The sequence below is a fragment of the Pantherophis guttatus genome, chromosome 16 (assembly GCF_059756535.1).
Source record: "Pantherophis guttatus breed Tessera chromosome 16, ASM5975653v1, whole genome shotgun sequence".
Taxonomy (NCBI): Eukaryota; Metazoa; Chordata; class Lepidosauria; order Squamata; family Colubridae; genus Pantherophis; species Pantherophis guttatus.
The window spans coordinates 14,341,993-14,369,735 of NC_142078.1; the positions used below are offsets into that span (position 1 = coordinate 14,341,993).

Below are 27,743 nucleotides of genomic sequence, written 5' to 3' on the forward strand. Positions count from 1 at the left end.
TGATGATGTTCCCTAGTTGGGTAATGAAACGTCTGCAGGAAAACCAGCCAGGCTAAAAAAAGAGAACACCGACCCCGAGCTGCAAATATCCTCTTTTATTGAAACCCGTTTATTCCCTGCAGCCTTGCTGCTTGCAGGCTTGAGACGACAAATATTTCCAACATTTATTTCTTTTTTTTTTTTAAATAAAAGGTGACGGACAATTAAATACAGGAGGTGTGACCGCTTCCCTGCCCAATGCAGTTGGGAGAACCAAGCCACACCCATCAGACCACGAGCCTTACCACTCGCACGGCCCAACTTTATTCTTCCAGCACGCTCACGATACAGTCGTCATAGATATTCCCTTTCATATTCATGCCCCCAAATACCAAGCAGAGGTGAACGAGCCCTTCCTCTGGCTGCCCTCCGTCCCCTTGAGCAGCCTCCTCGGTTCCTTTGTGACCGGGGGGGTCTTCGTCGGAAGTTTGCCAAGGAATGACGCACATGGAGTGGTCCAGCCGTCCAGGAGGTAACGGAGCGGTGAACTCCATCTGCGTCCAATGATTTTTTTCTGCAGCGGGTTAGGTTTTAAATGTTTCCAGAAAGAAAAACAAAATGGGTTATTTTTTAGAAATAAGGCAGCAAACGATACCTAATACTCCTGTTTTCCCCACAACAACAACACTGCGAGGTGGGCTAGGTTGATGGAGAGAGAGAGACGGAGGGACTGGCCCAAAGTCTCCTAGCTGGCTTTCGTGGCTAAAGCGGGACTAGAACTCTCAGTCTCCCAGTTTCTAACCTGCTAACCCGGGGGTCCTCAAACTACGGCCCGCCGAAGCCATTAATCCGGCCCGCGTGGGACCACCAAGATGCCCCGCCCACATTGCCCCACCTACCCGCAGGCCCCCACCCGCCTTCTAGAGGCCAAAAATTGGGCGCCTTTTTGGGCAGCAGAGTAATACTTGTTCCAACAAGCGGGGCTACACATGAACGTGTGAATGTTTTTAAAATGTTATCTAATTTTAGGTTCTATTGAATTGGGCCAAACTACGTTATAATAATAATTTTAATTAGCAATTTTATGATGTTTGCGTATCTATATTTTTCTTGACTACACCGCCTTGAGTCCTACGGGAGAAAGGCGGTATAGAAATATAATAAATATAATAAATCAATAAATAAATTAATAAATAAATAATAAATAAGTAAATAAATAAATAAATAAATAAGTAAATACTGGAGGCCGGGGAGGCCAAAAATGGGACGTGTGGAGGTCTCGGGAGGCCAAAACCGGCTCATTTTTGGCGTCCCCGGCCTCAGGAGAGAGAGACATACACACATAAACAGAAGTCCCTCATACACACCCAAGGCAGCCACATCCCTTCCCTAACCTGCTTTCCACCCCCAGGAGCATTAACAAAAGTTTTTAATTTGTGGGTATTGTTTGGGCCGCTAAATTGGCCATGCCCGTGCAGTCACATGACCAGCTAGCCACGTCCGTCCAGCGGGTCCGCGCCCCCCCCCCCCCAAAACAGTCTGAGGGACTGTGATTTGGCTCCCCGTTTAAAAAGTTTGAGGGGGTGGGTCGTGCGTGCATGCGCGGGGGGGTGGGGCACATAAAATGGTGTGGCCATGGATTCGCGCGACCCCCCACTTCTGGCACGCGATGTCAAAAAGGTTAGCCATCACTACTCTAGAGGACGTCCAAGATAGTCCCGGAAAAGCCATCGCACCTATCTTGACGCGCCAAGAGAATTAAAATAACCGCCAAGGATACCTATGTGATATCTGTACGTGGTATTGAGTTCGCCTGTTGGGTCCATTCCTCCAAAGATGTAAATGTGACCTCGGAAAGCAAGCGCTGAGTGGGCCGCTCGGCCTCCAGGAACGGATCCCGAGGCGGACAACTTCTCCCATTTGAGGTCCCCTGCAGAGATAACGCGATCACCCTCAGGGCCCTCTGGTGCAAAGTTCAAAATAAATCATGGCTTGCTTTAATTCAAGATGACCCTCCCCTTTAAAAAGTAGCATTTCAGCATTCAACAGTGGAATCGGACAGCCCCAAAGTTCATTCGGAAGCGTTTTTGGAAGCTGGGATAGGTCCTGATAGGAGCCATTTTGGTGTCGGCGAAGACAAAATGGTGGAGGAGGAAACTTGGGAAGATCAGATCCGCTTTTTTTCGGAAAGATTTTGAGAGAGAGAGAGAGAGAGAGAGAGAGAGAGAAAGGGAAAAAGAGGGAGACAAAGAGACAGACAAAGACAGAGAGAGAGAAGGGGGCAGAGAGACGGAGTGAGAGACAGAGAAAGACAGAAAGATAGAGCAAGAGACAGACAGAAGGGGAGAGACAGCGAGAGACAAAGATAGAGACAGGAGAGAGACAGAGAAAGACAAAGATAGAGACAGAGAGAGAAGGAGGAGAGACGCAGAGCAAGAGAGACAGAAAGAGAAAGGGGAGAGAGAGACAAAGACAGAGACAGAGAAAGTGGGGAGAGAGACAACGAGAGACGGAGACAGAGAGAAAGGGGGAGAGAGAGAGAGACAGACAGACAGACAGAGGGAGAGAAGGGGGAGAGAGCGAGTGAGACAAAGATAAAGAGACAGCGCAAGAGAGACAGACAGAGAAAGACTGACAAAGACAGAGAAGGGAGAGAGAAAGAGAGACAGAAAGACAGAAAGAGAGGGAGAGAGAGAGAGAGAGAAGACTCAAACGTACCTTCCTTGCTAATTTTAACATCACAGGGTGCACTTACTTATGTCAAGGGAGAACAGGTCGTCGTAAAACGTGTCACCCGCCAAGCCGCCATGTACAAACAGTCGATTCTCCACCGCCACCACCACGTGACCATGCCGGGGAGCAGGAGGCTGACCGCGCACCTCTGGCTGCGACCACGTCAACGTGGCTGAAAGAGGGAAAACAAAATCAGGCTCGCTTGTCCTCAAATGAGAACGAAGATGATTTTTTTTCTAACGTGCCCATTTTCAGGAGAAGCAAATGAGGCTCTTAGTAGGATGGGTGAAGCAGCCCCAGCCAAAATAACAAATGCCCGCAGGGAAGGCTGGGATCTGGAGTTCGCCTACTTTCCTTTTAGCCCGTGCAACTTAAGGGCGCGTGGAAACAAAATAATAATAAAAGCCTTAAATCTGTTCATTTACTTGAGTCGAGGATGTGAAGCTGCTGGTCCTGGACAGGATCTACCCCTTTATCCCCTCCTCCAAATACATAGAACCGATCCCCAATTGCTGCCGTGGAGGTGTGGAACGTGCGAGGGCTCGGTGGATTGCCGATCACCTTGGTTTTCTCCCACGACCCGGTTTCTAGGAAGAGAAAACTGTGAGTTGTTGTGTCCCGTATTCTTCCCCTGCAGTGGGGAGGGAATGGAGATTTTGCAGTATCCTTCCCCTGGAGTGGGGAAGGAATGGGGATTTTGCAATATCCTTCCCCTGGAGTGGGATGGGAACAGGGATTTTGCAGTATCCTTCCCCTGGAGTGGGCAGGGAATGGAGATTTTGCAGTATCCTTCCCCTGGAGTGGGCAGGGAATGGGGATTTTGCAGTATCCTTCCCCTGGAGTGGGATGGGAACAGATTTTGCAGTATCCTTCCCCTGGAGTGGGATGGGAACAGGGATTTTGCAGTATCCTTTCCCCAGGAGTGGGCAGGGAATGGAGATTTTGCAGTATCCTTCCCCTGGAGTGGGCAGGGAATGGAGATTTTGCAGTATCCTTCCCCTGGAGTGGGCAGGGAATGGGGATTTTGCAGTATCCTTCCCCTGGAGTGGGATGGGAACAGATTTTGCAGTATCCTTCCCCTGGAGTGGGATGGGAACAGGGATTTTGCAGTATCCTTTCCCCAGGAGTGGGCAGGGAATGGAGATTTTGCAGTATCCTTCCCCTGGAGTGGGGAAGGAATGGGGATTTTGCAGTATCCTTCCCCTGGAGTGGGCAGGGAATGGAGATTTTGCAGAATCCTTCCCCTGGAGTGGGGAAGGAATGGGGATTTTGCAATATCCTTCCCCCTGGAGTGGGGTGGGAATGGAGATTTTGCAGTATCCTTCCCCTGCCATGCCCACCAAGCCACGCCCACAGAACCGGTAGTAAAAAAAAAATTGGATTTCACCACTGGGAAAACACACACACACACACCTGCCCCCAGGAGACTATAACAGCACAAATTCATGATTGCAATTTGGGTGTGGTTGTGTATTTAATGTAACTGCAGGGATGCTACTGGTGGTAAGCGCAAGGATTGTGTCACGAGTCACTTCTGTTCAGCACCGTTTGCGCTTTCCAACAGATCGCTAAATAAACGGGTTGGTTAACTCAAGGGCTATCGGCCTATCGATTTAGATCGGATTCGATAAGAGCGAGGGACCGAGCAGAAGGATACTTACCGAGATCCAAAACCTGTACGCAATCTCGGTTCCCAGTTTCACTAGCCCCTCCGTAGACCCAGACGGTGTTGGGACGGCTCGTGGGGACAAACGCAGCATGTTCGTAGCGTGGCAACAGATTTACCCAGCCTGGCGCGGTCCAGCAATTAGCATCTACAATGGAAGGACAGACAGGGTGGATTTGATTTAAATCGAGTTGATTTAAATCACAATTTAAATCACTAGTAAAAAGGCTTGATTTAAATCAACTCGATTTAAATCATAATTTTTAAAGAGCAACTGTCATCTCTGCTCCTCCTTTGACCCACTGTTGACTCACCGATCGTCCCAGTATTGCAGAATATACAGCCTCGTGCTACATAACTAAGCTCCGTTTCATGCTGAATAAACTAAATTATTTATGTATCTTAAATAGAAAACTATCTTACGGTAGATTTTTACCCCAAACGTTTTTTATTAAAATAAATTCGATAAAAACCAAAAAAATCCGATTTAAATCAAAAAAAAATCTGATTTTTTTAAAAAAATCATTGATTTTTATCCATCCTGAGGACAGATATCAAGCCCTAAATGCGTTTTAAGATTTCCTGCTGGGAAGCAAAAAACTCTCATGGTTGAGAAATCAAAACCTCCCAACGCCATCCCAATTCCTTCCTTTACACACGGCTCGATCTACGCTCTGGGTATTTAACTAGCTTAAAAGCAAGCAGCTGCTTTCCACGGAGGACCTGTCTACTACTAGAAAGAGGGCTGAGAAAATACACTGCTCAAAAAAAATAAAGGGAACACAAGCAGAAGACATCCGAGATCCAAATGAATGAAATAGCCTTATTAAATACTTTGTTCGTTACATACAGTAGTTTTGCGTTCCCTTTAGTTGTTTGAGCAATGTATAAACTACTGTGCGTAAAGAACAAAGTATTTAATAAGGCTATTTCATTCATTCAGATCACGGATGTCTTCTGCTTGTGTTCCCTTTATTTTTTTGAGCAGTATATTTACAGACCCCTCACATCCTGGACATAAACTGTTTCAACTTCTCCTCTCGGGACGCCGCTATAACAAACAACCAGACATATAGTCAGTCGTCCATCCGTCCGTCTGTCCGTCCTCCCCGCGTGCCATCCCTCTGCCGAACACTTAATTCTCACAGCGCTGTCTTATTTCTCATCTTTTCTCTACTATCTTCTTCTATTGGTTTATGATTTATCAATTGTTGTTCGTAACCTAATCGTACAATCCTACAACCTACCAACCTACAATCGTAATGATTGTAACTATGATTTACGACCTGCTATTTACTGTGACCTTATGCACCGGAGACAAATTCCTTGTGTGTCCGATCGCCATTGGCCAGTAAAAATAATTCTATTTTACCTCTATGCTCTGCTCTGCTCGGCCATGTATCCATAAGGACTAGAAACATGGTTATTTTTAATACACGCCTATAGTTTAATGCAGTATGGAAATGAGACACCCACCTCCAGGAAATTCAATTCAGCAATGTCCACTTCCTATGCTTTTTCCCTCCCAGCCTAACTCACCAAGATCAATACAATAGGAGTCAGCGAAACTTCCACTCGGATTTGCTCCGGCGATGATAACCACTTTCCCATTTCTGCTTCCCGGCTCCAAAGGAGGCAGATATAAAGAGTTTTGGCCCACACGAGCGCAGGGGCTCTTCCCGCACAAGGCGAGGGAATACCTGGCAGGCAGAGAGAGAGATGGAGAGAGAGAGAGAGGAGGAGAGAAAGGGAGAAACAGAAGAAACATTCATCCAGCTGCTGATAAAAGAGTCCCCAGGGAGTTGGGCGGCATAGGAATGCGACAAATAAATGAAATAAATAAAAAGAGAATATTTATAACTCAGGGTTGAACTGTGGTGCTCTCTGAGCTTGGTGGTTTTCTTGCAGACCTTTTGTGACCCAACTAGGTAACGTCATCAGTGTGAGAGAGTATGGGGGTGTGTGTGCTCTCTGTTTATTTTCACTCCGCAACCAGCACCCAATAGATAAGCAGGGATTCAGACAAATTATCCAAGGAGAAAACCACACCTCCACCCAGACTGAAAGGAGAAGCTACTGTATATAAACAGGGAGCAAACAATACACTCATTAGCACTGATGACGTTAGCAAGTTGGGTCATGAAAGGTCTCCAAGCTCAGAAGACCCCACGGTCCTCCTCCTCCACTCCACAAACCCCCACTCCCTCTAGCACTGACGACGTTATCTAGTTGGGTCATGAAAGGTCTGCAAGAAAACCACCAAGCTCAGAAGACCCCACGGTCCTCCTCCTTCACTCCGCAAACCCCCACTCCCTCTAGCACTGATGACGTTATCTAGTTGGGTCGTGAAACGCCTGCATAAAAATCCTCCAAGGACCCCATTTATGCCCAAATTTCCGCCCCCCCCAAAAAACACAGGACCATTAAATTGTACAGCGGGGCACATTTTCTAGGGGGATAATACCCCACCCTCTTTCCCTACTACCCAACGGGATGGATTTTTTTTTTAGGAATTCTGCATCGCCCGGGGCGAGGAAGGATCCTGGAATTTTTGCACGCTTGAATGATCTTCAAGTGGCCAAGCAAGACCTGCCTAAAACTGGAACCAGGAAAGGGGGCCACCAAGGTGGGAAGGAAGGAAGGAAGGAAGGAAGGAAGGAAGGAAGGAAGGAAGGAAGAAGGAAGGAAAGGAGGAAGGAAGGAAGGAAGGAAAGAAAAGAAGGAAGGAAGGAAAGGAAAGGAAGGAAGGAAGGAAGGTAGGAAGGAAAGGAAAGAAGGAAGGAAGGAAAGGAGGAAGGAAGGAAGAAGGAAGGAAGGAAGGAAGGAAGGAAGGAAGGAAGGAAGGAAGGAAGGAAGGAAGATGCCCATCTGAAGATGCCCAGGCTCTCTCTTCGTCCTTCTCTTCTCCTGCAAAGGTCAAAGCGTGCAGACGTGCCAAGCCTTCCTTCCTTCCTTCCCCTTGTTGTGCGCGTGCATGCAAGGAGCCTCCCACGCTCTACACCCTCCTTCCCCACTCCTGCCTTCAGCATCTCCCCCCCCCCTTTGGATCTTGCATGCCCCCCCTTTTTTTGCGCCGATCCTAGCAATGCACACGTGCAAGGAGACACGTTACCAGGCGGCCGCCTGCGGTCTCTGCCTGGGCTTCAGCTTCCGCAGCACCTTCTCCATTGGGGCAAAGCCAGAGTTGGGGGGGGGGAGAAAAGAGGCGTGGTTTTTGTTTTTTGTTTTTTTTGCATGGAGACCCCGCCCTCCCCGGGCCGTTGCTAGGCAATTGGCACCTCCCTCCCTCCCCCCCCAACCCACCTCTTTGATGTCTCCCAAACATCAAAGGGGTCTCTGCAGCCGCCTTTGCATTTTGGTGGTTATAATCGTTTTATTTATTTCTCACATTTTTAATTTTGGGGGGGAAATTTATTTTATATTTTATATATTGTTTTATATTTTGCATGCAAAAATAAATAAATAAATAAAGGCAATCGCCGGTCTCCTTTTTTTTTGCAAAGAATATTAATACGATGCGTTTTTTACAATATTAATATGATGCGTTTTTTTATAAAAATATTAAAAAAAAATTTTTTTATTGAACTGTTGAAAGTGGGACTTGTTCCAAACTCTCCTGCCAAACAACTAGAGGCAAAGGCTTTTTTGCACGGGTGCTTTTGGGGACGCCAATGCCCCTAATCCCCAGCCAGCGTGAACTATGCCCGCTGGGCTTCTTTGCAAACAGCCTCTTTTAAAAGGAACAGTTGCAAAAAAAAGCTGTTGACTCCAAATCCCAGCATGCCTCGGGGCAAGGGCGGCCGTTTGGACGCCATAATGGAACTCCCGGGGGCGGGGCGAGTGAGAGAGAGAGAGAGAAAGAGAGAGAGTGACGCCGGAAGCAGACAACCGGAAGCGGTCTCGGGGCGGACCAGAAAGAAACACATATCCGATTCAAAATCCCCACCGGAAGTTGCCTTCCTCACTTCCGGTGCGGCCGGAAGAAGACCGGGAGCTGAGAGAAGGCGGTTAAAAAAAATACAAAAAAGCGGCGTCGCTCGCACCGGCTGCCTCCGCTGAGCCTGTTGCGTCGCCTGACAGGACCCGCCTTTCCCGCCTTTCCCCCCGCGACGTGGGGGGGCCCCCCCAAGCCGGAAGTGCGACTCGCAGCTTCCGGTCCGGTCCTCTCTTGCCTTTCTCTTTCTCTTCCTCCTCCTCTTTCGGCCTCCCTCCCCTCCCCCTTCCCTCCCCACCACCTCCCCTCCCCCCACACCGGAGCCGCTCTCCCAAAATGGCGCCGCTGGACTTGGATAAGTACGTGGAGATAGCCAGGCTCTGCAAGTACCTGCCCGAGAACGACCTCAAGGTGAGGCTGGGGTGGGGGGAGGGGAGGGGAGATGGGAGGGGCCTCAGGAGGGGAGGGGAGGGGTGGGGGGGAGGTCCTGATTGACATCTAAGGAAAGGAGGAAGGAGGTCCCCCCTATGCCAAGGGGGAGGGGGGCTTCATACCCCCCTATCTCCCCTCCCCCTCTTCCATGGGCTCCCATTGAGTGTCCCACTTTGACAGGATGCCTTGGGAGCCTCCTTTAATTTTTTTTCCCACCCACTCCCCTGGTTCATTTGCCCCCCACCCTGGGAGGAGGGATTTCCTGGTGGTCCCCTTTCCAGGTTGAATCTGAACCTGCCTGATTTGGAGGAAGGAACAGTCTAACACTGGACTGAGGGGGGGGGCGTTGGTTATTTTAATGGGTTTTAATATAGGTTTTAAAATTATATTTATACATTTATGTATTTCGTATGTATTTTAGGTTTCGTTGGGTTTGTTTTTATTGCTGTGAGCCGCCCTGAGTCTACGGAGATAGGGCGGCATACAAATCACATAAAATAAATAGATAGGTAGGTAGGTAGGTAGGTAGGTAGATAGAGATAGGGCGGCATACAAATCACATAAAATAGATAGATAGAGAGATAGAGAGATAGAGAGATAGAGAGATAGGGCGGCATACAAATCACATAAAATAGATAGATAGAGAGAGAGAGAGAGAGAGAGAGAGATAGGGCGGCATACAAATCACATAAAATAGATAGATAGATAGATAGATAGATAGATAGATAGATAGATAGAGATGATAGAAAGAAAGAAAGAAAGATTTTTTGGTTTCGGCAAAAAAAAAAATTGATTGATTGATTGATTGATTGGTTCGATTTTTATGCCGCCCTTCTCCGGAGACTCAGGGCGGCTTACAATACGTTAAGCAATAGCCTTCATACTTTTTGTATATACCTGCTTAAGTAGGGCTTTCGCGCCCCCCCCCCCCAAAGCGGTGTTCTTTTTTTATACAAAGTCAGCTTATTGCCCCCACAATCTGGGTCCTCATTTTACCTACCTCAAAAGGATGGAAGGCTGAGTCAACCTTGAGCCTGGTGAGATTTGAACTCACAGTAATTGCAGGCAGCTAAGTGCTACTTAACAGCGCTTTAGTCTGCTGCGCCACCAAGGCTAAAAATGGTTATAGAATAGGATAGAATAGAATAACAAGAGTTGGAAGGGACCTTGGAGGTCTTCTAGTCCAACCCCCTGCCCAGGCAAGAAACCCTACACCACTTCGTAATACATATAATATAATATAAAATAATATATGATATAAAACTAGAGGAATGGGACGCAGTGGCTCAGTGGCTTTTATTATATAAAATATAAAATATAAAAAGAAAAAAGAAATTAAGAGCAGAAAAGGGGGTGTGAAATACAAGGGGGAAGGAAAGGAAAGGAAAGGAAAGGAAAGGAAAGGAAAGAAGGAAAGGAAAGGAAAGGAAAGGAAAGGAAAGGAAAGGAAAGGAAAGGAAAGGAAAGGAGGGAGGTATTGACTTTCAACCCTTCCCAGCACAGTACAAGATAAAACACACTCCAGCCTCAACTTTTTGCGTTTACACATTTCTTATAGACGTTTCATGACCCAACTAGGAAATCTCATCAGTGCTAGAAGGGAGTGGGGTTTGCATGGAGGAAGAAGACTGTGGGATCCTTGGTGCTGTCGGAACTTGGTTATTTTGTGACCCAAATTAGATAACATCATCAGTGCTAGACTCATCAATGCTGCTAGACTAGCATTGATTAGCATTGATGCTGTTGCGTAGTTTGGGTCATGACACACCTGCAAGAAAAGGTGTATTTCTTGGGCTTTGACGACCATTCAGAAATGAAATAAATAATACATTTTGGGACCGTAAGGGGAATTTGATGTCATGTTAGCAACATAGGTGAATCATGCCCTGACCTGTTCTGTCTTTCCAGCGATTGTGCGATTATGTCTGTGACCTGCTCCTGGAAGAATCCAACGTGCAGCCGGTTTCTACCCCTGTTACCGTCTGTGGTGACATTCATGGACAGGTGGAATAATTTCCTACGGACCCTGCCTCCTTTGACACTGTTTTCTCCGACACCTGTAAAGAGAGTACAACAATTAGCTTAGGGGAAACGGGAACGACTGCTTGGTGCTAAAGTCGGACTTGGGTGAAGAAAAAGAGCAGGCTTTGGGCAGGAGAAAGGGAATGGCCTTTCTCAACTGCCGTAGTGGCAAAAGAAATATTCTTTTTGCAAGCGTAAAGCAGAAAAGTTCCTATTAAGTAATTTTTGAAAGAGTATCAAGGCCCGTAGCTCAAACAGAGGGTGCTAGAAGAGTACATCAGACGAGTGAGGCTTTTAGCTAATTCTAAAGAATTCCTTCTGAGAATTCAATCTTATTCTGTTTTCTTCTTCCATCTAATTCTACATTTCCACTTCCTAATGATCATTCTGTCCTCTCTTAACGTATGTCTAATTAGCAGTCGGGTTAGTTTTTCCTTACGATTTTCACAAACGGTTTTTGATTTTACGCAAATCTCAACTCGCGGCTCACTTCTGCTTCTCAGAGTTGCCGTTTTGGGTACCTAAACAGTGCCAGGCATTACTGGAAAAAAAAAGAGGTAATTGGAACATTCCTGTTGGATCGACAGCTATCGGATTGCCCTAGGATCAGTTTTTAAACTTTTTAACAGTTCTTGCAGTTGTGATGTCTTGTCATTAACTGCATGTCCATCATTATTTTGGTCAGGCTTTCGGGACCATTTTCAGTATTTGTAAAGGGTCACATTTACAAGTCCATCAAGAGTTCAAAATAATTTCAGTGGATACTTGTTTCTTTTTTGCTTTTCAGTTTTATGATCTATGTGAATTATTCAGAACTGGAGGTCAGGTTCCTGACACGAACTACATATTTATGGTATGAACAAAAGTAGAGAAAACAGAATTTGGCATGCGATATCAAGGGGGGGAAGATTACTCTTGTGGTTTTGTGTTGTGAGAATACAGCTCCTGTTCTTTTTGCTGAGCACATATAATTTTAAAAAAAGGGAGTGGCAGCTAGTAATGACAGACTAAAAAATGAAGACAGCACAGTTGCTTAGACTCTAAACTTTCTAACAAGTGTTTGGAGGAATCCATAGTTTTGTTGATAAGGTATTTGGATAATTATGTGCACTATATCCTACAGTTTAATCCTATAATATAGGATTATAATATATAATCCTATATTATAGGGATGCGGTGGCTCAGTAGCTAAGACGCTGAGCTTGTCAATCGAAAGGTCGGCAGTTCAGCGGTTCGAATCCCTAGTGCCGCGTAACGGGGTGAGCTCCCGTGACTTGTCCCAGCTTCTGCCAACCTAGCAGTTTGAAAGCAGGTAAAAAATGCAAGTAGGAAAATAGGGACCCCCTTTGGTGGGAAGGGAATAGCGTTCCATGCGCCTTTGGCATTGAGTCATGCCGGCCACATGACCATGGAGACGTCTTCGGACAGTGGCTTTGAAACGGAGATGAGCACCGCCCCCTAGAGTCGGGGAACCTTTACCTTATATCCTAGGGTTGTGATGGTGAACCAATAGCACATGCGCCAGAGGTGGCACGCAGACCCCTTTCTGTGGGCACGCGCGCCATCACAGCTGCTCTTCACAGGTGCCAGAGCACCGGAAAACGGCCTGAAAACAGCCTGAAAAACTGCCAAAAAAATACACTGTTTTTTGGGGGGCCTTTTTCACACCATTTTCTGGGCCAGTTTTTAGGCCATTTTCAGCCCAAAAAACAGCCCCAAAACAGGTATGCGTGCACTGGCCAGCTGGTTTTCAGGTTTCCGGTGCTCCAGCACATCCACATGCACGCATGTTCCGGTTTGGGCACTCAGTGCCAAAAAGGTTTGCCATCCCTGTCCTAGGACCGATTGAGAAATAATTGAAAAGCAAAAATAATTAGATTTGGGAACATCGAGAACTACAGCACAATGTTCTGTTCAGTTTAATGCAAACCCTGCTAACGTCGATTACCTATTCATAAAATTGCAGCCTGAGCAGAGTCTTGCCACTGAAATATAGTAAAGCCTTGTTTTGTCTTCCAGGGTGATTTCGTAGACCGAGGCTATTACAGTCTAGAGACCTTTACTTATCTTCTTGCCCTGAAAGCAAAGTGGCCGGATCGAATCACGCTCTTGCGTGGGAATCATGAAAGCAGACAGATAACCCAAGTCTACGGATTTTACGGTGAGTTCCCCGAAGCTCCCACGGGCTTCTTGCGACCAATTTTTTCCATTACAAATCAGCATAAAACGGTTACGATTTAATTTGCCTTTCTGGTGGCTTTTTTTAAAAAAAGGATTATAGAAACATTTTTCACTGGCAGCTAAAATCAACCGCCAGTCTCATAGTTTGTGGAATTCAATCTGATGCTCAGGGATGGAGAAACAGTAGATCTGGTGGTTAAGGTTAGAAACCAGGCTAGAAATCAGGAGACAATGAATTCTAGTCCTTACTTAGGTATGAAAGCGGTTGGGTGACTTTGGGCCAATCACCAGGAGACGGTGAGTTCTAGTCCTACCTTAAGCATGAAAACTGGCTGGGTGACTTTAGGCCAATCACCAGGAGACGGTGAGTTCTAGTCCTGTTTTAGCCATGAAAGACAAGTAGGTGACTTTGGGACAATCACCAGAAAATGGTGAGTTATAGTCCCAGCCAAAATTAGGCATGAATGCCGCCTGGATGACTTTGGCTCACGGAAAAATAAGAAGAGGAAGGAATATTAAATACATTCACCATCTTGAACTTTATATACCATATTTTTCGGAGTATAAGACGCTCTGGACTATAAGATGCACCTACCTTTTTTGGGGAGGAAAACAAGGGGAAAAAAATCTGCCTCCCAGCAATTTGCCTCCTTACAGCAAACAGCCTGTTTCAGTTTCAGCCCAGCCTGATTAGCACAAGGGGGAAAAAAAATGCCTCCGCCTCCCAGCAATTTGCCTCCTTGCAGCAAATGGGGCGTGAGCGGCAATAGGCAATGGCAATCCCTGCAGCCTGAAACAGCTGATGGCCTGGAGGCCGATCCAATCGACCATCAGCTGCTTTTGCTAATCAGGCTGTGCTGAAGCTGAAACGGGCTTGCTTGCTGCAAGGAGGCGAATTACTGGGAGGCAGAGGCCAAAGGGTGGGGGTAGGCAGGGCTACATTCGGTGTATAAGATGCACCCACATTTTCACCCTCTTTTAGGGGGGTGGGAAGTGCATCTTATACTCCGAAAAATATAAATATGAAATGAAGGAAGGATATAAATGAAAATAAATAATAGAACATGGCGTCTTTTATTTTCTCTCCTTCCCCTTACCTCCCAAACAGATGAATGCCAAACAAAATACGGTAATGCAAATGCCTGGAGATACTGCACTAAAGTCTTCGACATGCTCACAGTAGCAGCGGTAAGTGTTTCCAAAAAAATAATAATAATAATTTATGATTCAGTCCTCTTCCCCTGGGTAGCTTTTGACTTTCGAGGGAGAGTAACACCCCCAATTCTATTTTCCTCAAGTTGATAGATGAACAGATCCTCTGCGTGCACGGAGGTCTTTCTCCGGACATCAAAACACTGGATCAGATCCGAACCATCGAGCGCAACCAAGAGATTCCTCACAAGGGGGCTTTCTGTGATCTCGTGTGGTCGGATCCAGAAGATGTGGACACCTGGGCCATTAGTCCTCGAGGAGCCGGGTGGCTTTTTGGTGCTAAAGTCACCAACGAGGTAAACTCCGGAGAAAATTCACCCCAACATTGTGTTTGCCTGCTTTCTGGTTTCTTGCAGCCTGTCTGATTTGCATCCAGAATATTATCTGAGATAGGAAACAAGGAACTTAACTGTATTTTTCGGACTGTAAGACACACCTAAATTTAGAAGAGAAAAATAAACAAAAAAAAGTTTTTGGCCTACCATTTTTCGGGCCTTTTCCAGTATTTTTTTGGCCTGTTTCCGGGGCTTTTTTCAGCCCATTTTTGAGGCTTTTGGGGCCCATTTTCAAGGTTCTTTTTGGCCCTTTTTCAAGGCTCTTTTTGGCCTGTTTTCAAGGCTTTTTGGGGCCGTTTTTGAGGCTTATTTCGGGTCATTTTGGGGGCTTTTTTCGGCCCATTTTTGATGTTTTTTAAGGGTCATTTTGGGGGTTTCTTTTGGCCCATTTTCGAAGCTTTTTTTGGGCCGTTTTGGAGGCTTTTTTCAGCCCGTTTTGGAGGCTTTTTCTGGCCCGTTTTGAGGCTTTTCTGGGACTGTTTTTGAGGCTTTTTTCAGGCCGAAAAACGGGCCAAAAATGCCTGAAAAAGGCTGAGAAAAGACCCGAAAACAGGGTGTACGGAGGCCAGAAAAATGGCAGTTGAGTGGGGCCTCGGCAATATTCAGTCTATAAAACGCACAATATATATATAAATGTCGTAATGTTATATTTATGTTATAATAATTAAAAAATTTAAAAAAAACCCAGTCTGAGTGAGGGCTGTATATTTACAGTCTCCCCTCTTCTCTTTGACAGTTTGTCCACATCAACAACTTAAAACTGATCTGCCGGGCTCACCAGCTGGTCCACGAAGGGTATAAATTTATGTTTGACGAGAAGCTGGTAACGGTCTGGTCTGCTCCGAACTACTGCTACCGCTGTGGAAATATCGCCTCAATCATGGTCTTTAAAGACGTGAACACGAGAGAACCGAAGCTCTTCCGGGCCGTCCCGGATTCCGAGCGCGTCATCCCTCCGAGAACCACCACGCCGTATTTCCTCTGAAATACCTCCTCCGGCCCTCCTTCCTTTTTCTTTGTGACGTACATCCTATGGAGCACTTTGCTGCTGAAATGCTTCTTCTTTTTTTTTAATTTTTATTATTATTATTTTTAAATTATCTCAAATGTATTGTACATGGTCCGTAGCGTTGCGTTTCTTAAATCTGCCTTTTCCCGTGCGCCCATCCTCCCTTTTCTAGGGCTTCTTTTAAGGTTGCTTTTGAAATGTCCCACGAGCACTTAACTTGTCATATAAAATAACATATATATATATATATTTTTAGTGCTTTTGATTCCCTGTTTTTGTTTTTAGGGAAAACTCTTTTCCCTTCGAAATAAAATCAAATAAAAAACAGAGCAAGGCGTCAGAACTAGGCTGATTCTCCTTTATTTCGTTCAGGAGTTGGCTTTGGGAATATATTTTTTTTTCCTTCGGTTTGTTTTGGATAAGGTTTTTAAGGAATTTCAGCAGCAAAGTTAAATTAATGTGCATATTGGGACTTTGTTAGTCCAACTTCAGGGCATATCCTTAGGCTGTAAAGGTGGGCTGACCTTGTTTATATATTTTAAATCATAAATACGTGGTTTAGAAAACTGCCCCTCCTATATATATATATATTTTCTTTCTTTCAGCTTTTGTTTTTGTTTTTAGGGTTCCAAGTGAAAACGGGAAACCCGTTACAGGTATTTGAATTTGTACATTAAAATAACTGTTCTGATTTTTCTCAGATACCTTGTATTTTTAATAAAAGTGATAATCTTGAACCCCTGCCTCTAGGTTAAACTTGAAAATAAAACCTTACGTTGTTGTGAATGAGTGCTTTCATGTGACTAAAACAGAACACAGTTTTTTTCAGGGATAGTTTATAAATACATTTGGGCTTTTGGAACTAAAGTACTGAGGAAGCTTTTTCCCCCCCGTTTTTCGGCTACAGATAATATTTTGCCCTCAGCAATTATTTTGGGAGAGATATTTTAAGATCCCATATGAAAAATGTGTTTCTCAACATGGAACTGGAATTGTTAAAACAGTCAGCAAAGACATTTGTGATGCCTCTTTTATCTCTGTTTTAGCAGCACCTTGAAATAATGTTTATACGATTTTTTTACTTTTACATTTCAAATCTAGCAATGTGGAAATGAGCGAGCAGCACCGGTTTAATATTTCTTTTAGATATCAACTTGAAATGTGGACATCCCCTCAATTGAAATCTCGCTTAAGTATTCATAATGGTTTCATAATGGTGTTGTAATTTTTTAATAACTGTATTTTCAACTTGAGGCCTTTAATATATCACAGAAAGACTGGTTATTTTGAAAAAAATTAGGTACATGAACACCTGACAAATGTCAGTTTTTTATTTTTGTAATGCATCCTTGGCCTAAGGGTGGCCTCCTTTACTTCAGCAGAGGGAAAAATGACATCTTGTCTGCCATTTTAGGGAACAATAGTTTGTTTTAATGTGCATATTTATATGTATTTATAATAATCCTGTTTGCCAGTAAACAGGAGCCCTTTATAATCCAGTCTCATTACTATCCATCTTGTGGAAGAAATAGAGGAACTTGAGGCAATTTTACTACCCGCTTTTTGAAGTCCAAGACTAGGTACAAGATTCTCCCTCAGAAAACCTTGAAATACAGCATTTCCCCCTGTATATATATATATATATATATATATATATATATATATATATATATATTAGAGCAACTAGTCATTTATATAAGAGCAATTAGTCATTTATTTTTGAAAAACAACTTTATAACCAAAATAAAGCATTTAGTATTTAAAATGTCTTTTAAAGTGGAGAAACAAGACACAAAAACTACACCAGCCACCTTTAGGCTAATACTTGGCCTCAGCAACCTGGTTTTTTTTTTTTTTTTGAGGGTTTCCCACCAAAATTGTCAAAAAAACCTTCAGCCAAAGTTTTCTTTCTTAATTGCCTGGTTTATTCTCCTCAGGAAGTTTAAAGTCACGCTTTGTTTTTATTTTTATTAGTTAAAAAATAAATTAAAAAAATATTATTAATAAAATATTATTTTATTTTATTTTTCAGCATCTAGAGGGAAATTCTTGGGTTCCCAGGAACATGAGGACTAGAAAACTAGTTTTAAGCTCTTTTTTTTTTTTTGCCTTCAAAAAGGCTTGGTAGGCAGACTTGAGTGACCTTGCAATGACACTGCTTCAGCTCCTTTCTTTTATATCTCGTCTTCCTCAGAAACCTTTCTTCTATTTTCCTCTTCTGCCTTCCTCTGTCTTCTGCTTTCTTTCTTCCAGCTTCTTCTGCCTTCTATCTTCCTCTCCTTCTGTCTTCTGCCTTCTTTCTTCTATCTTCCTCTCTCTTCTGCCTTCTTTCTCCCAGCTTCTTCTGCCTTCTATCTTCCCCTCTCCTTCTATCTTCTGCCTTCTTTCTTCTATCTTCCTCTCTCTTCTGCCTTCTTTCTCCCAGCTTCTTCTGCCTTCTTTCTTCTAGCTTCCTCTTCTGCTTCTTCTATCTTCGTCTTCCAGCTGCTGGTCTGACAGCTCCCTTGCTCGCAGCCTCCTTTTATACCCTTCTCGCCCCAAACCCGCTCTCTGCTGATTGGTGGCACCAACTTGCCCCTCACGATTTCCATTGGCCCTTAGCCAGGTCGTCCCATTGGCCCTTCAACCTGCGCTTCGGCCAATCTCTTGCTTTTTCTCAGACCTCTTCCCATTGGCTGAAAACGAGAGGTGTTCGAACCTCACTGTTTGCCCCTAAGCTGAGCCAAATTGTACCTTGGTGCTTTAATGGACATTGGGGTTGTTGTTTTTTTTGGCAGTAATGTGGAAATAAGCCTATATTTGCCTTTTCTTAAACCCTTCCCATTTCCTACAGTGGGGAGGAAGATGATGAAGGTTACAGGGGCAATCTGGTGCAGTGGCTAGAAATCAGGACACAGTGAGTTCTAGTACCTACCTTGGGTAACTGGGTCAATGACTAGGAAATGGTGAGTTCTAGTCCCGTTGATTGATTTTGGGACTTTGGATTGCTGGGTGACTTTGGGACAGTCCTCCCAACTCACTCCCTCTCTCTCTCTACCCAGTCCACCTCACAGGGTGGTGGTTGTGAGAAAAATAAGAGGAGGAGGAAGCAATATTGGATCTATTCATTGCCTTAAGAGTTCTTTATAAAAATAACAAAGGCTCAATAATAAATCTCACCTTTTGCAAGGTGGCAGGCTTCCTAAGAAAATTAAGAAAACTAAGATCATGGCATCCGGCCCTCTCAATTCCTGACAGACAGACAGACAGATATAGATACTGTATAGATAGATACTGCAGATAGACAAGATATTGTGGATAGAGATCAATACTATATAGATAGAGATACTGTAGATAGATAGATAGATAGATACAGATGGATGGATGGATGGATGGATGGATGGATGGATGGATGGATAAAGTTAGATAGATGATATAGAGATGGATGGATGGATGTAGATACAGATAAGTGAGTAGATAGATGACAGATAGATAGATATAGATACTGTATAGATAGATACTGCAGATAGACAAGATATTGTGGATAGAAATTGATACTGTATAGATAGAGATACTGTAGATAGATAGATACAGATGGATGGATGGATAGATAAAGTTAGATAGATGATATAGAGATGGATGGATGGATGTAGATACAGATAAGTGAGCAGATAGATGACAGATAGATAGATATAGATACTGTATAGATAGATACTGTAGATAGACAAGACATTGTGGATAGAGATCAATACTGTATAGATAGAGATACTGTAGATAGATAGATAGATAGATAGATAGATAAATAGATAGATAGATAGATAGACAGACAGACAGACAGACAGACAGATAGGGATGGATGAATAAAGAGGTAAAGTTAGATAAATGAGATAGATAGATAGATAGGGATGGATGGATGAAGAGATAAAGTTAGATAAATGAGATAGATAGATAGATAGATAGACAGACAGACAGACAGACAGATAGGGATGGATGAATAAAGAGGTAAAGTTAGATAAATGAGATAGATAGATAGATAGATAGGGATGGATGGATGAAGAGATAAAGTTAGATAAATGAGATAGATAGATAGATAGGGATGGATGGATGAAGAGATAAAGTTAGATAAATGAGATAGATAGATAGATAGGGATGGATGAATAAAGAGGTAAAGTTAGATAAATGAGATAGATAGATAGATAGGGATGGATGGATGAAGAGATAAAGTTAGATAAATGAGATTAGATAGATAGATAGGTGAGTAGATAGATAGATGACAGATAGATATAGATACTGTATAGATAGATACCGTAGATAGACAAGACATTGTGGATAGAGATCAATACTGTATAGATAGAGATACTATAGATAGATAGATAGACAGACAGACAGACAGATAGATAGGGATGGATGGATAAAGAGATAGATAGATAAAGTTAGATAAATTAGATGGATGGATGGATAGATGAATAAAGAGATAGATAAAGTTAGATAAATGAGATGGATCGATAGACGGATAAAGAGGATGGGAGAGAGAAGCAACATTGAACGAACGAATGAATGAATGAACAGAACCGAAACTGAATCCCAGAAAAGGGGGGGGGAGAGAGAAGAGTGAAAGGTCACGTGACCTTCAACCCATCCGAAGCCCCGCCAGGACAATTCCCCAGCAGGCCACGCCCCCCCAGCGAAAGCTCCTCCTTCCCTCCCGTCCTCCGCCGAGCTCCTCCCCTTTTCCCCGACGGGCGGGCGGGGTTTCCGCTTCCGCGGAAAATCGGTCGGTGGGTCGGCGTGCGAGCGAGCGAGGGAGAGAGCGATCGGAGGCGGCGTTTGGCGGGCGGCCGGCGGGGCCATGGCGAAGAGCTCCTTCTCGTCGCGCTTCCGCCGCCTGGACATCGACCAGTTCGACGAGAACCGCTTCGTGGAGGAGCCCGAGGCCGCCGAGGCCGGGAGCGGAGCCGGCGCGGCGGACAGCAACGGAGGGCCCGGCCCCGAGGTGGAGGCGGCGCTGCGGCAATATCCTTTGGGAGGCTCCCCCGCAGGCGCCCTTGGAGGGAGGGAGGGAGGACTACAAGACCCATCTCCCCTCCCTTCATCTCATCTCATCTCCCAACCATGGATCTCCTCCCCCCCCCTCTCAATATGTCTTCTCCTCCTCTTATGTCTCTCTCTCTCTCTACCTCCCTCCCTCTCCCTTCTATCCATCCATCCATCCTATTTATCTATCTACTTCATCCATCCATCATCTCTACATCCATCACCTCCTTCTCTTTATCCATCATCTACCCCTATCACCCATCCCTATCTATCTATCTATCTATCTATCTATCTATCTATGTATTTTCCTCTTTCTTTTTCTTTCTTTTTCTCTTCTTTATCCTACCTACCTCCCTATCCATCCATATCTACCTATCTATCATCTTATCTATATCTATCCATCCATCACCTCCATCTGTTTATCCATCATCTACCCCTATCACCCATCCTTATCTATCTATCTATCCATCCATCCATCCATCCATCCATCCATATCTATATCTATCCATCACCTCTGTTTATCCATTCATCATCTACCTCTATCATCCATCCATCTCTATCATCTATCTTATCTACCTTCCATACCTACCTATCTACCTATCCATCCATCCATATCTACCTATCATCTATCTATATCCATCCATTCATCACCTTCATTTATCCATCATCTACCTCTATCATCCATCCCTGTCTATCTTCCATACCTACCTACCTATCCATCCATCCATATCTATCTATATCTATCCATCACCTCCATCTGTTTATCCACCATCTATCTCTATATCCACCTATCCACCTATCTATCTATCTATCTATCTATCTATCTATCTATCTATCTATCTTCCATACTTACCTATCTACCTATCCATCCATATCTAGCTATCAACTCTCTATATCTATCCATCCATCAACTCCGTCTGTTTATCCATCCATCATCTTATCTATATATTCATCCATCCATCACCTCCATCTGTTCATCCATCATCTGTATCTTTATCCATCCATCACCTCCATCTGTTTTATCCATCCCTCATCTAACTATATCATCTTATCCATCCATCACCTCTGTGTTTGTCTATCCATCATCTAATCTAAATGTCTTTTCATTTTATCCATCCATTTTACCTATATCTCTGTTGGGCTGTCTCATATCGGTCTGTATCTTTTTCTATAGTGTTTATCAGCATCTTTCTGTTTCTGTGTCTTCTGTCTATATACAGCCACTCTCTCATCTATGTTCTTTATCTCTATGTATCTATCTTATTTATCTCTATCTAGCTATATATCCACATACCCCTATCTCTATCTATGTATAAATCTATCCTATCTATACATCCATCTCTCTCTCTCTCCATTCTATCCACCCACCAATCTGTCTCATTTCTACATCTCCATCCTTGAACCCATGTCTCCTGTCTCTATTCTACGTATCCATCTATCATACCGGTATGTTATCTATCCATCTGTCCATTCTATCCGTCATGTCTACCTATCTGACTCATCATCACTCATCTTGTCTCTCTTATCCATCCCTTTACCATAGCTCCCTTTGCCCCCCCCCCCCACGCCCCCCAAACTTGGGTGGTCTCCCCCTTCCTCAACGGCTTCATCCATATCTCTATCTTGGGCATTGGCGCCCGTCGTCGGGAGTTAAAAGCCCAGCACCTCTCCGTGAATGTTATGGGGCAGTTCATCGATCTCAGCCCGGGAGCAGCTGAAGAGCAGATACAGCTCCTGCTCTGTTTTCTTTCTTTCCATGGTGGATTTTGGGTGGAGGTCCTTTCACAGGCTACCTTTTTAAATAGGTCCTTTCCCTTTGCCTTAGTCTCTCCTACCTAGCGACTGAAGATATGCAGTTCCACCAGGCAAGTGACTAAAACATTCAAGCGGAGCGTGATGGCTGCAGGTTCAGGATTTTGCCAAGTTTTTTTTTTAATCTGGGTGGGTCGCCTGGAGGTGATTTTGGCTTCCTGCTTGGAAATAGAGGAACCCCACGGGAAATAATTTTACAACTCCCTGACTAATCCTCGCTTTTCCCCTGCAGTAAATGTCCTGCTTTTTTTGTTTTTTTTCTGATTGCTAGTGGTTTTGAGGTGCCTGCGGCCTCATTTCAGGTCTCCTGTAATGATCCTGGCATTTTTTTTGGTGCTCTGGAAACCGTCGTGTCTCTTTCTATCCGGGCTTGATCGACGCTTCGAGGGTGCTTTCGGCATTTATACGCCCACCAGTTCATTCCTAGCCTGCAGTGTCTTGCCTTAGAAATCCCCTGTCTGTCTGGATTTGCTTCTCTTTCTCTGCATTTGCAACGCGTCTTTTTTTTTTTTTTTTTTTAAAAGCCCTTTCCTTTTCCCGGGCCCGCAGGTTAAGGCCTGCCCTTGATTTCACAGCCGCACACGTCTCCTTCCTTCCCTGGGTTGAGCATCTTAACGGTTTCCCGATGGCATGTTGTTTAAGGCGACAGAATGAGGGGGCGGTCGTAAAAAGACATGTTGAGACAATGCTAGGCGCTGTGTGGGAATTTGTTCCCTGCGGTTGCCAGGTGCAGGCATCTGTGCGGGATGGGCCTTGTGACTTTGATCTGCCAATTTCTTTTTCTTTTTTTTAAACTTCCGGAGAGCTTCTGAGAAACCTTCCAAAAAAAAAAAAAAAACCCTGTGAAATGAAAGTGTGCAGCAGCTTATTAGCCTGTGAACGAGAAGCCGACAAGTCCGCAGAGGTGAAATAAATGTGACAGGACAAGATTGCTGAGGAATGGGGTGGGGAAACCCCACCCCGGGACGGTCCTCGGTGCACCAGGAATGGTGATGCCATGCAGTTATCATGTGTAGAATCAGGCATGGCAGGCAGGGACCGGTCTGGCTGGATCTGAAGACACGGGGATGTGGGGTGGTAGAGGTGGGGTTGTTTCCGCCAGCTGGGATCCCGTGAATGTCGTTCGGCCTGTTCCTGATCGTGCCACGACAGATTTGTAGAACGAGCAAGGAGAGCGGTTGGGAGACGCTCTGATGATTCTGCCCTTTTTCAGCAACGGGGAAAATAAAAAAAAAAAAAGGACACAGAATTGACATTTACCCAGAGCAGAATTAAAATACCTCCGACACGATGGGGAAAGGGAAAAAAAAAAAACCTCAAACCAAGCAAACCACTATCTTTAAGATGCGTTTGCGTACCTAAACACAAACTTAACCAAGTTTGGTTAAACTTGGTTAAGTTTAACCTCGGTTGGCTTTGCTGCGGCTTGGCTATCTTTGATGAGTTTATGATCGTGCGCCACCCAGCACATGGAGTCTAATTTCGTGACCCAATCCAGACAGACCCGGAGCAAATATTTTCCCCTGGCTGCTCTTCCCAGGGGGGGGACGAGAGACGATGTCGAAAACACTTTTTTGAGATCCAGTGTTTTCTAAAAAAAACGTAATAAGGATGGCTTGGTTCTCCTAGGCAAAAGGCTTTACTGTATCCTCGTTTTTTTGGTTTTGTGCCTTTGCGAAACTTTCGCCGGGCTAAAACGGAATTCTTTCTTGGCTTGTACTCTGGACAGGGATGGGGGTAGTTGTCACAAGTTGTATATATACCCTGGATACCGGAGCAGTTCTTTTCCCCAGAATGGCGGGGTTTATTATTACAAGTTCATCACCAAGCCAGAGGTTTAGAGCAACGGTTACCAACTGGTGGTCCGTGAGAAAATGTTGGCGGTCCGCAGAAAAATTATTTGCATGTCTTTATATTGCACTAAATCAGAGGTCCTCAAACTACGGATGGATACGTGCAATGAACGCTTGTGTTGCTGCAGAGAGTCTCCCCCTTTGGGGTCTTTTTGTGTGGGTCGGGGGCGTGGGAGAGTTTTATGACTGCACAACACACCCACAAATTCCTTAACTTCATTTATCGCACGGGGGACTTGCTTCGGGCCTTCCACGCCGCTTTACGAAACTCTCCTGTGAACACCAAGAACCCAGTTGCAAAGGTAAACGGGAGATTTTTAATTTCGTTCTATATCAGGGGTCGGCAACCAGCGGCTCCGGAGCCGCATGCGGCTCTTTCGTCCCTCTGCTGTGGCTCCCTGTCGGGTGACCCTACCACTGGCTGGCCCCGCCCTCCCCTCCCAGTCCCGGTTCTCTGTCCTAATGATTGGCCGGGTAGGCATGGCTGGGGGGGAGGTCATGTGACTAGGTGGGAGTGAGTGACGTCGAGTTGGCCACACCCACCCAGGTTTTGTGGCTCCCGGTGTTTTCTTTTCTGTGGGGAAACGGGTCCAAATGGCTCTTTTGAGTTTTTAAGGTTGCAGAGCCCTGTTCTATATTGACGTGACCTCAAATCAAATCCCCCTAGTTGGTGAGAATTCTGGAGGGCAGGAAAGTTGGCAAAGGGAGCTGCCTGGCTTTCACCTGAACCCAGTTAGTTGGGGGGTTTGAGAGAGCCGTGCCTGAACTCATTCTGCAAAGGGTGTGCAGGTGGTCGCTTAGTGGCCGTTCAAAGTTACAACGGCGCTGAGGGGGGAAAAAAAGTGACTTACGAACATTTTTCACGCTGTGCGACTGTTCTCGCCAGAGAGCGGCCGCGCAGAACCCTTCTCGGCGCAGCCCATGTGTGAGTCGGGATGGCGCTGATGGCCTCACTTGGCTCCCCTTGCCTTTCTCCTCAGGAGCAGGCCCAGGAAGTGGTGCTGAAAGTCCTGACGTCCTTCAAAAGCAGCGAGATCGAGCAGGCGGTCAACTCCTTGGACAGCAACGGCATCGACTTGCTCATGAAGTACATTTATAAAGGGTTTGAAAAGCCGACGGAGAACAGCAGCGCCATACTACTTCAGTGGCATGAAAAGGTACGGGCGAGTATCCCACCTTGGAAGCTAAATTCCTCACTTGTGACTCGGCGGGGCCTCTCCGCTGAGTGAGCTGTCTGTCTGAGGAGATTCTCAGCCATCCCCTCAGGTCATGGTTGTCCCTGAGGTGATTTTTTTTTTTTTTTTTCCTCAAGAGGCAACAGGACTTTCCGGTTTTTCTTCGAAGACATTTTGCTTCTCACCCGAGAAGCCTCTTCAGCTCTTCTTCAGAGCTGAAGAAGCTTCTCGGACAGTGAGGGGGACGACGTGTATCAATTCGTTAAACAAACGCATATCGCTGCGTCGCCCTTGTTCGGCGCAACGAGCGTCCTAGCAAAAGGCAGCTGTGCAGAAGGTCTAAAAGAACTTTGGAGTTTTGCTACCCTGTTTCCTCGAAAATAAGACATCCTCTGATAATAAGCCCAATTGGGCTTTTGAGCACATGCGCTAAAATAAGCCCTCCCCAAAAATATTTAAACGCAGACCTGGAAATCAGATAAGAAGGTAAGAGGAGCCCCATCTTGCTCCACGCGCCCCAAAATAATAAGACCTCCCTGAAAATAAGGCCAAGTGCTTATCAAAAAAATATAAAATAGGGTCTTATTTTCGGGAAAACATGGTATATTAAAAAAAAAAAATCTCTGCCTTCTTGGATGATAGGTGGGTTTGTTCGGGGAGACGGCCGACATTCTGCAGCGGCTAATTTTCCGTTTTCTCTTCTCAGGCATTAGCGATAGGCGGACTCGGCTCCATCGTCCGGGTTCTCACCGCACGGAAAACGGTTTAAAAAAGCCGGGGGTCCCGAGACACCAAGAACATTTTTGGGAGCCCTCCACGTTTCAGGTTACTCCTCCACGACCGGCAGCTTCCCACTCGAAACATTAGTTGGGGAGAAGGAAGGAAGGAAGTCTTCTCTTCCCTTGGGAGGCGCAGGGAGAATGCTGGTGCGTTGATTTTCTGACTGAAGGACTCGGAGCCAGGAAGAGAAGGGAGGCAACCTGCCATTTTGCATGGCAGCAGCGGGAAACGGGGGAGTGTTTGATTTACGTTGGCAACCAGATGCCCGTTTCCTGAACGGCGGGGTTGCTGCTGCTCTTGGCCCGCTGAATGTGTGTGTGTCTGCGCGCGCGTGTGTGTGTGGGTGTGAAACTTTAATTTAAACACATGTTTGCGGTGTTTGGGGGGGAGGCATGGGGAGGGGGTGGTAGCAACGGTGTCAGAATCAAAGGTGTTAAGGGAAGGCAGGCGTTTTCACGCAAGCTTTTTTTTGGGGGGGGGTACATAGTTAAGAATCGCCGGGCTCAGCGCGGACGTCAGTTTCATGTAAAGTGCCTGCTACTCTGTAATTAAAATTAAAAGTTCTTGGAGAGTTAACTTTAAACTGGCTAATTGCTCTTGTCTTCCATGAAGAGACGCCTAATTGGCTTAAACAAACAAGCTACGCCTCACTTTTTTCCATAAAATTCGTCATCTGTATTTGCTTCCATGCCAGCTTTGCTATGTTTAAACCAGGAGTCGGCAATCTTAAACACTCAAAGAGCCACAAAGGTCCTAACCGGAAGGGCCCCCCCCCCAATTCAATTCTGGTTCCCCCACCATAGAGTCTCCTCCTAGCGCGGCGTCCTTTTTCCTTTACCGGTTCTAACCGAAAGCCCTATCAATTGTGGGGCCGACCTGCGACAGGGAGCCGCAGCAGAGGGATGAAAGAGCCACATGCGGCTCCAGAGCTGCAGGTTGCTGACTCCTGGTTTGAACAAAGCACAGCTTTTGGACCGAGGAATAAAACCAAGGTTTATTTAAAAACAGGGAAAGGTGGGCACCTGAAACAGGTAGGTTGGGCCTCCGGCCAGTTTGTTTTTTTTTTTGGTCAAGGAAAGTTTGTGCAGGTCACAATTGAGGCCAAAATTTACGTTGCCAAGTGAGGAATTTGTTGCGTTTTTTTGCCCCCATTTTACGACTTTCCTTGCCACGTTTCTTAAGCCAGTCGCTGCCCTTGTTAAATTAATAACACGGCTGTAAAGTGAATCTGGGCTCCCTATTGACCTTGTCAGCAGCTCGCAAAATGACCCCCCTGGTCATAAATATGAACTACAGAATTCAGCCAAGTGTCTGAATTCTGAACACATGACCATGGGGGAGGGGGGGGAGGGCTGCAACGGTCGTAAGTGTGAAAAATGACCATACAAGTCACTTTTCAGCGCCATCATAACTTCGAATGGTCACTAAGTGAAGTGTTACAACCTGAGGACTACCTGCATGGTTTTTATATCCTCTGTCGCAGACTCCTTTGTGCTCATCGCCGCAAATAATGTGGCTTAGCCTGCAAAGGAACCAGATGCATCCTTCCATTCCTTCTTCAATTAGCATTTCCTCCCTCGTTTTTTTTTTTCTTTTCAAATCGCTTT

At 45.2% G+C, this 27,743-nt stretch overlaps 3 protein-coding genes and 1 long non-coding RNA gene across 4 annotated transcripts; 3 read left to right on the top strand and 1 right to left on the bottom strand.

Annotated features, from left to right (window-relative positions):
- Positions 1-80: 80 nt before the first annotated feature.
- On the bottom strand, positions 81-7,597 carry RABEPK (Rab9 effector protein with kelch motifs). Its single transcript, XM_060684631.2, has 7 exons — positions 7,491-7,597; positions 5,918-6,078; positions 4,374-4,526; positions 3,138-3,299; positions 2,735-2,884; positions 1,760-1,909; positions 81-553 (listed from the first exon to the last, which is right to left on the bottom strand). The coding sequence occupies exons 1-7, from the start codon at positions 7,544-7,546 to the stop codon at positions 303-305; spliced, it is 1,083 nt and encodes a 360-aa protein (XP_060540614.2). The 5' UTR covers positions 7,547-7,597; the 3' UTR covers positions 81-302.
- Positions 7,598-8,238: 641 nt separating this feature from the next.
- PPP6C (protein phosphatase 6 catalytic subunit) lies at positions 8,239-16,289 on the top strand. The gene is made up of 7 exons (XM_034406528.3): positions 8,239-8,723; positions 10,653-10,748; positions 11,554-11,619; positions 12,786-12,927; positions 14,056-14,135; positions 14,246-14,455; positions 15,231-16,289. Exons 1-7 carry the CDS (start codon positions 8,649-8,651, stop codon positions 15,477-15,479), a joined length of 918 nt encoding a protein of 305 aa, XP_034262419.1. The 5' UTR covers positions 8,239-8,648; the 3' UTR covers positions 15,480-16,289.
- On the top strand, positions 9,121-9,505 carry LOC148111810 (uncharacterized). Its single transcript, XR_015730227.1, has 2 exons — positions 9,121-9,253; positions 9,450-9,505. It is a non-coding gene; the product is annotated as an uncharacterized LOC148111810 (long non-coding RNA).
- Positions 16,290-20,235: 3,946 nt separating the features above from the next.
- ARPC5L (actin related protein 2/3 complex subunit 5 like) lies at positions 20,236-26,719 on the top strand. Its single transcript, XM_034406529.3, has 4 exons — positions 20,236-20,495; positions 24,411-24,483; positions 25,162-25,338; positions 26,063-26,719. The coding sequence occupies exons 1-4, from the start codon at positions 20,332-20,334 to the stop codon at positions 26,123-26,125; spliced, it is 477 nt and encodes a 158-aa protein (XP_034262420.1). The 5' UTR covers positions 20,236-20,331; the 3' UTR covers positions 26,126-26,719.
- The last annotated feature ends 1,024 nt before the right edge of the window (positions 26,720-27,743 follow it).

Excerpts from the sequence above, each read along its gene's own strand:
- RABEPK (XM_060684631.2), bottom strand. The coding sequence starts at position 7,546 with ATGGAGAAGGTGCTGCGGAAGCTGAAGCCCAGGCAGAGACCGCAGGCG. Across the intron at positions 4,527-5,917 it reads CTCCTATTGTATTGATCTTG|ATGCTAATTGCTGGACCGCG; the intron begins GTGAGTTAGGCT and ends CTTCCATTGTAG. Across the intron at positions 554-1,759 it reads CACGTACAGATATCACATAG|AAAAAAATCATTGGACGCAG; the intron begins GTATCCTTGGCG and ends AACCCGCTGCAG.
- PPP6C (XM_034406528.3), top strand. The coding sequence starts at position 8,649 with ATGGCGCCGCTGGACTTGGATAAGTACGTGGAGATAGCCAGGCTCTGC. Across the intron at positions 10,749-11,553 it reads GTGGTGACATTCATGGACAG|TTTTATGATCTATGTGAATT; the intron begins GTGGAATAATTT and ends TTTGCTTTTCAG. Across the intron at positions 12,928-14,055 it reads CCAAGTCTACGGATTTTACG|ATGAATGCCAAACAAAATAC; the intron begins GTGAGTTCCCCG and ends CCTCCCAAACAG.
- ARPC5L (XM_034406529.3), top strand. The coding sequence starts at position 20,332 with ATGGCGAAGAGCTCCTTCTCGTCGCGCTTCCGCCGCCTGGACATCGAC. Across the intron at positions 24,484-25,161 it reads CCAAGAACCCAGTTGCAAAG|GAGCAGGCCCAGGAAGTGGT; the intron begins GTAAACGGGAGA and ends CTTTCTCCTCAG. Across the intron at positions 25,339-26,062 it reads TACTTCAGTGGCATGAAAAG|GCATTAGCGATAGGCGGACT; the intron begins GTACGGGCGAGT and ends TTCTCTTCTCAG.